The 11,549-nt window shown below is 46.6% G+C and overlaps 1 protein-coding gene across 1 annotated transcript in view; it reads left to right on the top strand.

Annotated features, from left to right (window-relative positions):
• Window positions 1-11,549, top strand: part of PTK2 (protein tyrosine kinase 2) — a 175,948-nt gene that overhangs the window by 114,437 nt on the left and 49,962 nt on the right. Inside the window, exons 15-16 of the mRNA XM_025047590.1 lie at window positions 2,666-2,722; window positions 5,234-5,331. Of these exons, the coding sequence (XP_024903358.1) occupies window positions 2,666-2,722; window positions 5,234-5,331 (155 nt within the window). The remainder of the gene's footprint in view (window positions 1-2,665; window positions 2,723-5,233; window positions 5,332-11,549) is intronic.

The raw sequence follows: 11,549 nt of genomic DNA, 5'->3' as shown, positions 1-11,549 counted from the left end.
GCAGGTGTTTACGGAGCACCCACTCCGTGCCAGGCACACAGGGCTCCGCTCCCATGGGGACAAGTGGCTGATAAGGAACCAGGGACTGGGTAGTGAAAGATACCCAGGAAAATAAAACAGGCAACGTGATTAAGAGTCATGGGTGTGGGGGGCAAATTCGTTTGAGGAGGGCAACACTGAACAGGTGACACTCTGGCTAAAACTAGAAATGGCTCTGAGCCAGCAGGAGCGGGCGGCTGGTAAGCCCTCCATGAGACGTCCCCGCTTTGCTGTCGGGCAGTATTGTACCTTCTCCATCCAGGCGGCAGATACCGTGTGCCCTGACAAGGCTTAAGAATGGGGACAGTGACCCTCCCCCGTGGCCCTGTGGAGTTGCGTGGTCCCTAGCATCTCCTTAAGTGAGGAGCCAGGTGCAGGCTGGTCAGAGATCCTTGAGCCATTCTAGCGATAGGGCGGCTGGCGGGGGGAAGCAGGGCTGGGAGGTCCAGGGAGGTCTGGGCAGCTTTCATCCCGAAATCCGGCCACCTCGGCGTCAGCAGGTGCCTTGTCTGTCCCAAGGCCTGTGCTTTGTAGAGAAGGCAGGAAGGGAGCATCTGTTTGTGGCGATGTGGCCTCCGTCTTGCTAGCTCCCCAGGGGAGTGGTGTGCAGCCGAGCCTGCTGAGTTACTGACCATCGAGAGTGAAGGTCAGCGCACGTCTGCAGGCCCCTGGCGGGGCTCCCGTTGGCCCCCTGTGAGAGCAGATGCCGCCCTGCTTAGTCCTGTTTCTTACGTGTGCCAAGTGGCTCCCTTCCGTCTCCAGATTTCATCCCTCAGCATCTGTTAAGCCGTCTTACACGAAAGCAAAGCTGTGGGCCTAGAACGTGACAATCGACTGTTCTCATGGTGTTCAATGAGGACAGGATAATAGGGGGAAATACAGAAATAAAGAATGTAAAGTCTGAGGTTGGTTCGATTTTTTCTTTAATTCCGTACGTAATATTATTTATAAAATTGTAAGAATAATATAGATTATTTATTTGTCATATATAGTACTCATAGATACTTTCTACTTGCTAAATATCCTAAAAGAGTATTGATTTATTAACTTTACATTCCGGCGGCTGAAATTTTAGTGATGATTACAAATTAAGAAACAAATTCTCCCAGGAGCTCTGAGATTTGATCTCAATCATTATCATAGCCATACGTGGGATGATTGAATCCTAGAGTCTGTAAACCGTATTTAGTCTCTTTGTTTGGTTTGTATAATTTTAACATCCGAATGAAATAATAGTAGCATCACAGAAGAAAGAACTTTTAGCTTTTGGTTTCTCTGGGTTTCCGGTGGCTGCCGGCTGCAATTTTCAGAATGGCCTCTGTCCACGCGGTGACTCAGGCAGGCCCGCCTCCCTCCCCCACACCTCCTGCCCAGCGCCCAGGCCCTCTGCACAAGCACCCAAGGGTGTTCCTCTTCCCAGATTTTCCGTGTGGTTGTTACTCAAGTGAGTGATGGTTTTCTTCACGTGGGTTTCTCTCCCATTGATGTGGGTTTTTAACAAACATTTTATTATGGAAAATTTAGGCATAGACAGAGAAACTAGGATAACGCACCCCACCTACCCATCACAGGTTTCACGGACGGTCCTGTTTCCTTGGTCTCCCAGCGCACATCCCCTCCCCCTAGATTACCTAGCGGCGAATGTCATACTGCTTCACCTGTACGTGTGTGTCTTAAAGGAAGGGGAGAACCCCTTTTAACACAGCCATGTCATCCACTGAAAAAATATCAGTGACAGACGTTAACTAAACTTTCGGTGCAGATCAGCTTGCACTACATGCATGTGTCACGTCAGTATGTTGTCACCCTAAACTCATACAGTGTTACGTATCGGTGATATCTCAATAAAACCGCAAAAAGAAAGCAGGCGAGGAGAGGGAGGGGATTTGCCAGCAGTGACCCCTTGCGTCGCGGTGGCAGTTGTGAGGTTGCTGTGTCACCGAAAGGGACACGCGGAAACCCTGGGACGCCTTCCTTGTCTCAGGAGAGAACTCACTATTTGCTCTCATTTTCTTCTTGGTGGCTCTTTTACCCTGTTGACATTAACGTATGCTCTTCAAACACCTGAGTGAAGAATTTAACGAGATAAATTCCTGGGTTGCTTTCGCCCTGAACAAGTGAAATAAAATGGCCCAGTTAATCTCCTCAAAAATTGGGCTGCCATTTTCGTTTTCCAAAGGAGAGCATTTAGACGATGCTGTAGAGTCTCAGGAATAATGCCAGATATACCGTGTTTTTGAGATACCGGTCATGTTTGGAGACCTCCCCGCAGACGGTGGCGTGCGTGTCAACGTGTGTCGGTGTGGTCGAGGCAGAGGCGAGCAGCCAGTGCAGATGGGTGGCTGTCAGTCACCCACGTAGTCATTGCTTTCTGTCTTCCACAAGGGCCTTCTGTGTTAGCGCTGTTTGCTCTGAGAAACAAGCCTGTGTCTTTTACCATAGGACCATGATGTCACTTTTATTTCCATAAATGACTCATGTGTGAGCAAAAGTTGAGTAAAAGTGTTTTAAGAATATGACAGCATAGTAGGAAATTTAAGCAGATCGTTTTGCCTTTCAAATTATGTTAAAAGCCAGGAGGTCAAATATGTAACGTCTTCCAACATATTTGTTTCCTTTTGTACAGAAACAGACGATTATGCGGAGATTATAGATGAAGAAGATACTTACACTATGCCCTCAAGTAAGTACACTGGTTTCGCTGTCGTTCAGATTTGACAGTTTTAACTTTTAAATATCTCGCATTTAAAAGTTTTACATATTTATTGTCTTTTTAGAACTATTTTTAATACCTCATTGAGTGCGTAACAGAAATATTCTTTTCAACCTTCAGAATTCTGTATTTTAAGTGCCTAAAACTCAGTAGTAAGTTAGTTTAGTTACAGGACTTTGGTCAGCTTGCTTTCTGGGTCTGTGGTAGTGCGACCTTCATTGATTAGGGTATTGTTTTCTCTGTGGAAAGGAGCATTATTAAAGTTAAAATGAACTCCCGTATCCAGTTTTGAATATGTACCGGGTGGACTTTCCCCTCGACCGGCTGCTCACGGAGGGGCCGGGCGGCTCCAGTGGGCGGTACGGGGGCATAGAGCCCCCCGCGACCTTCCCACCGCTCGGGACCCCCCATGACCTCCCCAACGCCTGGGACCCCCACCACCCCCCTTGCCACCTGGGCCCCCCACAACCTCCCGCCGCCCAGAATGCCAGCACGCCCCTTCTCCCTGCAGCACTGCTTCTCGGTTGGGGACAGTCTGGAAGCCCCAGGTCCTGCGCTGGAGCGTGTAGTCCCGAATCTTGAATTGGAGACTCCCTCGAAATTTCATTCACAGAAAAAATTTGTAAACCTGCCTCTTAAAGAGGCCCAGTTCCGACTCCACCTCGCAGCCTGGCGGCCTCGGTAACTCAGCATCGGATGCCCAGGTCTCAGTAGAGCTTGACATGTTCGTGACATAAACGGTGGGGTGCTGTGCCCTGTTGAGTAAATATTTTAAGGTGCTTGAATTTAGACTTACTTCCTCAGTACACACTGAGGAAGATGTTACCAAAACAAAGAGAAGCAGCCCGCCCCGCTCAGGCGTGCGGCATCCTGGCGGACCCCTGGGTCCCCTCCCAAGAGCTCCTGTGTCACAGGGCGGCGTGAAGCAGAGGCGAGCACGGTGACTCGTGTGCACGGTTTGACTTGCAGACATTTGGAAAAATGTTTAAATTTGAGTTTAAATTTTTGGTCACCCATTTAGTCATTTTTACATTCCTGCAGAAAAGCTAAATTTTTATTTGTGTATTTATTATTCAGAGTTGAGTAGTAATGTTCAGCATGGCTAACTTTTATCCATACCCCACAGAAATGAGTTATCATGTAGGAATTTATGAGATAGAAACGTAAAGTATTGTTTACGTCACATTGAATTAAATTGAGGAGATTTAGTTTTTACTCGTGTCTTGTCCTCTTTTTTAAAATTATATGGTTACAATATTTAGCAAAGTAAACATTATTGAAATGTACTCTCCGAGTTTATTGTTGTTAACCTAATTGCTTTCAGTTATTTCTAAGCAAGGTCTTTAATTTTTTTCTCTCTTAATTGCAATACAGAAAGCTATGGAATAGATGAAGGTAACAGGATTCCTTTAAAATAACTGCATTTGCTTGCAATTGCAACCTGTGGAATGATATGGGATGTTTCAGTTTTCTGTTAACTTTTATTTTATACTATTTTTCATTGGTTTACTCATGCTGTGAAATCAATGGAACTACTAGCTAAAGTGATTTTAAAGAGGAAATAACCATCTAAAATTTGGGTTGGGTTTTCTATATGATTTATAATTTGATAAACCAAGGAGAATGTTTTAGGATATTTGGCCATCGTTTTATTCGATTGGTGATTATACTAATGGCACATAGCAGGTTGGGCTACGGGATGACTTTCCTGATGGGAAGAAATCAAAATCCGTACTCTAAGGTTAATTGGATAAGAATCAAGCTACTAGGTTCCTAGTGGATATTCTCTTCCCATGTGCCTTAGCAGTCTATAAATACTTGGCTTTATATAAATCAGCCATTTAATCCATTAATTTGAGGCAGATGCTCCTAAAAACAAAATACTCATGATTTATGTGATACGTTCAACCTGATTGCAATTCATCTCCTTTTGAAATTGGTTTTCAGAAGCTACCTCTTTAAACTCTTTTAGCTTCATGAATAATACCGAGATAGGGTTATGATAGAGTGGAACACTCTTAAACTTAAAATATACGGTTACTCATGACAATTTTTGTTGCTTCCATATTTACAAACTTTATTTATAAAATAATTGCTTTAAATAACTTTTTAGCCTTCACATATTAATACCTGAACTAATAGCACTTATTAATTAAGCATATAATTTAATATCTGGAGAAATTATTTAGAAAACTATCATAGAGATATAAACTAAATCAGACATTAAAAATAGTTAAACAATCTACCTTTAATAGAACTCATTGTTTTGGCGGTTCAACCAGTGCCATAATAGTTACATAAATTCTTTTAAAAATGCTATTTAAGAGAATTCCACTGTGTTTAAAGCATTTTCATAGAAACATGTGTCACTGATGACATTTTTACTCATGGGTGATAATGAAATGCAACGTGTCAAATGTCGTTTCTACGTCCGGAATGTTGTCCCTAAGCACGTTTTGATGTGTGGGTTCTGTTTTGCAGCCAGGGACTATGAGATTCAAAGAGAGAGGATAGAGCTCGGCCGCTGCATCGGGGAAGGCCAGTTCGGAGACGTGCACCAGGGCGTTTACATGAGCCCGGTAAGGCCGAGTGTCTGGACTGCTCGCGACTGTTTAAGTTTAAGTTGCTTTTCGTCTGTCTTTATAAGTCCTTAGTTCTTTGGGGTATTTACCGTGTTCTTTTTTAAGCTCGTGTATGTCAACTTACTCGATATATTCAAAAATCAAAACATGTCAGAATTAGCTCCTAGAGGGCTGGGTCCGGTCATTTATTCATTTTAATCTTTCAGCCTCTGTCATCAGTAATAGATCCCATAGATGATTGTCCATTGCATGGAATTGACAGATAGATGACTAACATCAGCAGCAGGTAGCCAATATCCCTGCTTACCTGCATTTTCCAAAAAAGAACATTAACTTGCCTCAACTTGCCCTCCAAGAGATCAGTGAATTTTAAAAATTATTTCTTTAGTAATAGTTTTATCGAGCTATAATTCACATAATATAAAATGCACTCTTAGTGTGTACAGGTCGGTGGTTTTTTAGTATTTTCACAGAGTTGTGCAGCCATCATTGCAGTCAGTTTGAGAACATTTTCTTTATCGCAAAAAGAAACCCGTTAGCAGTTACTTCCTATTTTACCCTCCCCCAGCCCTTGGCAAACACCCGTCTACTTTCTTTTCCTATAGACTTGCCTGTTCTGGACGTTTCGTGTAAGTGGAATGAAACGCTGCGTGGCCTTCTGGGGCTGTGTTTTTCAGTTAGCACACTGTCTTCAGAGTCCGTCCGTGCTGTGTCGTGTGGCAGTGCTTCGTTTCTTTGTGTTGGCAGTGACGCTCTGTTCTCTGGATAAACCACTCCTTGTTTATCCGTTCATCGGTTGATGGTCGTTGGGGTTGCTGCCACTTTTTGGCTATTACAAAGAATGCCGCGAACGTTCGTGTGCAAGTGTTTTGTTTACACGGTCCCAGCCCTCTCGCGCGGATGTTCAGGAGTTGACTTGCTGGCTCATACCGTAACCGTCGAACTTCTGATGCGCTGCCAAAAGAGACTGTGCCATTGACGTGCCGGGAAGCCGTGCATAACAGTGCTCGTTTTTCCACTTACCGCCAACACTTATCATCGTGTCTTTTTTATTAGATCATTAAATTTTAAGCGACAGTTAAAAATAATAGTGTCTACTAGCTCAAGAAACTTTCACGATTGACCTGTAGGGTGCCCCTGCTTTGCAAACTGCAAATGGCGTTTCCCCCCGGTAACGTCGTATCTCAGCTTGTCACGGCCTCTGCGTGTGCACTAGCGCCGTACTCATCAATCATTACTTCCATGGCCCAAGGGCTGGAAGAGATGATTGCCGCCATGGAGCTCGCCGAACACATCAGAGGTTCTGTTTTTTAAAGTTCAGTTATAAAAGCCTTTACCCTTGAACTTATGGAAAAGCATATCATCATATATTTTCAGCTGTTAGCTTCTCTTTCAATTATATCTGTATTGTTTATCTTCCTAATTCTCTTAACTCTGCTCTTTGAAGGAAAGTGCAGTAGAAACAGTCCTGGATCTAAATTTAATCAAAAGATCTAAGCTTTAGACTCAGGTAGAGCAGAGACCTGGCTCTACCTGACTGTAAACGATTCAGTTGAACCTGCTGGTCTCTGAGCCTCCTTCCATCTCTCAAGTTCGTGACCGGTAAGCATTCTGAAGTCCCCCACAGCCCACTGATGTCCTGGGATCACACTGATAAAAGCAGTGTTGGTGGACTTCATCTCATTCACTTTTTAAATTTTTTTTATTTTTCAGTTAGTTGATGTTCAATATTAGTTTCAGGTGTACAGCATAGTGGTTAGACATTTATGAAATTCAGTGGCTTTTTAGCCTTTTCAGAGAGCTGTGCGACCATCATTGCAGTCAGTTTGAGACGTTTGAGAACTGGTCCCCGATTAGCCTGGTCCGCACCTGCTACACTATACACAGTTTTCACAGCATTATTGGCTGTTTTTCCTCTGCTGTATTTTACATCCCTGTGACTGTTTTGTAACAACCAATTTATACCTCTTAATCCCTTCACCTTTTTCACCCCCCAAACCCCCCATCTGGTAACCCACAGTTTGTTCTCTGTGTCTATGAGTCTGTTTCTGCTTTCTTTGTTCATTTATTTTGTTCTTTAGTTTCTACATGTAAGTGAAACCCTACGGTGTTCGTCTTTCTCTGATTTATTTCACTTACCGTAATACCCCCCAGATCCATCCAGGTTCTTGTAGATGGTAAGATCCCATTCTTTTTTCATGGCCGAGTGATATTCCATGGTATATATCTACCACATCTTCTTTATCCAGCCATCTGTCGAGGGGCACTTAGGTCGCTTCCATATCTTGGCTATTATAAATAATGCTGCAGTGAACATAAGGGTGCGTGTATCTTTTGAAATTAGTGTTTTGGTTTTCTTTGGATAAATACCCAGAAGTGGAATTGCTGGATCATAAGGTAGTTCTATGTTTAATTTTGGGGGGAACCTCCACACTGTTTTTCATAGGGACTGCACTCCTTTACATTTCCACCGACGGTGCCCAGGGCTCCCTTTCCTCCTCGTCCTCACCAACACTTGTTGTTTGTTGATTTATTGACGATGGTCGTTCTGACAGGCGTACGGCGATATGTCATTGTGGTCTTAATTTGCATTTCCCTGGTGATTAGTGATGTTCAGCATCTTTTCGTATGTCTGTTGGCCGTCTGTATGTCCTCTTTGGAGAAATGTCTATTCAGGTCCTCTGCCCATTTTTTAATTGTATCGTTTGGTTCTTGGTGTTAAGTTGTATGAGTTCTTGATGTAGGTTGGATGCTAACCCCTTATTGGATATATCATTGGCCAATATCTTGCCTCATTGAGTCGGTTGTCTTTTCGTTTTGTTGATGGCTTCCATTGCTATGCAAAAGCTTTTCAGTTCGATGTAGTCCTATTTGTTCATTTTTTCTTTCGTGTCCCTTGCCCGAGGAGATATATCCAAAACAATGCTGCTAAGAGCAGTGTCAGAGAGGACGCTGCCTGTGTTTTCTTCTAGGAGTTTTATGGTTTCAGGTCTTACATTTAAATCTTTAATCCATTTTGCATTTACTCTTGTATATAGTGTGAGAAAATGGTCTAGTTTTGCTTCCTTACATATACCTGTCTAGTTTTCCCAGCACCATTTATTGAAGAGACAACCTTTACTCCATTGAATATTCTCGCTTCCTTTGTCGTAGACTAAATGAGCATATAGGTGTGGGTTTATTTCTGGGCTCTGTTCTGTTCTATTGGTCTGCGTCTGTTTTTACGTCAGTACCATGCTGTTTTGATTACTGTAGCCTTGCAGTATAGTTTAATACCCAGTAGTGTGATACTTCCAACTTTGTTCTTCCTCAAGATTGCTGTGGCTACCGCGGGCCTTTTGTGGTTCCATATAAATTTTAGGATTATTCGTTCTACTTCTGTGAAAAATAAATGCTATTGGTATTTTGATAGGGATTACATTGAACCTATAGATTGCTTTGGGTAGGATGGACATTTTAACGATGTTAATTCTTCAGTGTCAGTAAATGTGAAGCTCATCTGAAGGCTCATTCGCACATGTTTTTTTCTTTATTAAGAAAGGTTATCATCAGGCTTATTTGTGTTATTTGAACTTCCGCTGATCACATGTCTACTAGCTGTTATTAATTCAGAACCTAGTCATAGACCTTTTAAGTAGATGGAGTGGATACCAGAGCGCTATTTTTATTGGACATTGAAGAACGTCTCTCTCCCCCTGAACGTTGGCTGTATTTTAAAGAAGGTTTTGAAAACCGTATCTTGAGCAGTTACCCACACACATTCGAATCTGCTCCTTTTAAGGTTTTTTAGAAAACACCCTTGGAGCTGACTTTTCCTCCAGTGTTCAGGTCCGTCTGCGGGCCGTGGGGAAGGGTTGGGCTTTTCCTCTAAGGAGGCTGGGAATAGAAACCTGTGCGGGGATTTCAGCAGAGCCATGAGCTGCCCCGTGGAGATTAGGTGGCGGAGTGGCACACGGAGGTGCTGTTCGGGAAGGAGCTTGGGAGGGAGGTGGCGACGGCGGCGAGCTCACAGCCACAGCAGGAGCGGCCAGGGCGCTGCTCTGAGGGGGGGACCATGGGTCTTGCTCCTGGATTGTTGGATCTAGAGGAGATGAGGGCGCTGGAGGAGTTGAATGGCCCCTAGGTTGTTTACCTGGAGCAACTGTACGAATACTGTTTACTGAGATGGACGAGACTAAGGAAGAAACAGGTTTCGTGGGGGTGTATTCGTTAGCGTTCTCCAGAGCAACAGAAGCAGTGCGGGGTTTTGTGGGGCAGGCATGTGCGTGCGTGTGTGTGTGTGTGTGTGTGTGTGTATGTGTGTGTGTATGTGTATAAAAAGAGATTTACCAGGAATTGGCTCACGTGATTCCGGAGGCCAACAGCCCCAAGAGAGCCGGCGACCCAGAAGCGCTGGTGGTGAGCTGCAGGCCGAGTCTGAAGGCCTGCAGGCTGGCGTAGCCAGCGGTGTACCCCAACTAAAGACTGGGAAAGCTAGGGTCCCAGCTCGCAGGTGGCGGGATACCCTCTTGCTCGGGAGGGCCAGCCGTTCTCTTCAGGCCTTCAGCTGGCCAGATGAGTCCCGTCGCCTCAGGGAGAGGAATGGGCTTGACTCAGTCTGTCAGTTTGCACGTTAAATTCATCCAGAAACACCCAGAATGATGTTTGACCAAATATCTGGGCACCCCGTGGCCCAGTCAAGGTAACACATAAAATTACCCATCACAGTGCGATCTTGGGCGTTGTGCTTCAGTCATATCAAGTTTAAAGTCACTGCCACAGCCTCGTCGAGGCCGGGTGCAGCGGGCTGGGCAAAGGGAGGACTAGCGCCGGGAGCCGGAGGGCAGCATAGCGGTGCCGAGTCCTTCGGCACTAGAGGGGGTGACGTAGACCAGCTGGCCTGAGGGTCAGCCCGGGGATTTTCCAGCATTGAGCAGGTCAGAAGTAGTACCTTGTCCCGTGTCCCCTCTGATGCTAGTGTCCTCCACGCGAGGCTGGAGTTTATGTGGACAGCCACCCATAGCTCCAGAGCAACGACTTCTGAGGAGACTCGGCATAATCGAGTTTGAGCAGCACTCGAGGCATGGGCACCATTTTAAAGCCAAGTCTTGTGACAAGCAGTAGATCCAGCCCACGCTGGGGGGTAGTGGGCACTGTGGGACCACGCCGCTGCCACTCCCTGCAGTTCGTCACCACACACTGCCCTCAGTCGCTCTTCAAGTGCACCCTGTCACAGAAGGGCCCGCCGCTTCTCAGCAGGCCGGCCTCGGGCAAGCCACTTAGCTTGTCGGCCTCAGCTGACTCTGAGATGTGCAGCCTGGTCCTTCTGCACCCTGTCCTCGAGAGGAAGGTGCCTGGGACACTTTATGAGATAGTTGACATAAAGCTGCGTAAAGAGATGTTCAGCTCCTGCTGAGCAAACTACAGACAGATTAGACAGCCCTCCCAGGGGACCAGTGTTCAGTGCTGTTCACACCTGTGTGGTAGTGACACCCTCCGTCCCCTCCCACCGGGAGCTGCAGGCTTCTCCTGCTTGGTCTCGCCCCCTGGGGACCCTGGCCAGAGAGGAGCAGAGCACAGCGGCGCTCAGACTCGCTGTCCCCCTGCGCCTTCCCTCCCGTCTGCCTCGCCTCTCCGCCTCAGCGGAGTGCGACACCCCGTATAAAACACTCAGCGTGACGTAAGGAACAGGGGGTCCCAGCAAAGACGCTGTAAGGAGAGGAGGTGAGCAGGAAGCTGCTCGTGGGCGCCCGGGCGCCATGTGGGTTTGCGGGGTGCCTGTCACCGCAGGCCTGTGGCGCCTTGTTTTGAACTGTTGGGAAAAGGACCGGCTTCCGTGCCCCCCAGGACGCGCGTTTGCTGGGGTTTCCCCACCTTGCGGGGCAGCTGTGGCCGCCACGTTTCCCCTCTCCTCCCGGACCTCGCTCGGAGGGCTGGCCCGGGACCTCCTGGGACCTCCTGGGACCTCCGTCTCCTAAGCCGGTTTCCCCTCGTCCGGGGCTCTCGGTGGGTGTGTCCATGTCCTGGCCGCTTCCAGACTGTCCAGCCCCGACTCCCCCTGAACCGCAGTCACTGCGCTGCCACCCACTCACCTGGGCGGCTCGGGCGGCTCAGCTCAAGCCTGGCACGCCCAGAGCGGGGCTTCCATGTTCCGTGTCTGCGGTCCCCTTTGTCTGGCCCCCAGACCCCAACCCGACATCTGCTTGGGTCCCTCGCCCCCAGGAGCCGTTTCGCCT

The sequence above is a fragment of the Pteropus alecto genome, unplaced genomic scaffold, assembly GCF_000325575.1.
Source record: "Pteropus alecto unplaced genomic scaffold, ASM32557v1 scaffold105, whole genome shotgun sequence".
Lineage (NCBI taxonomy): Eukaryota > Metazoa > Chordata > Mammalia > Chiroptera > Pteropodidae > Pteropus > Pteropus alecto.
The sequence above is the reverse complement of the archived record's forward strand: the minus strand, read 5'-3'. Positions and strand labels throughout refer to the sequence as shown.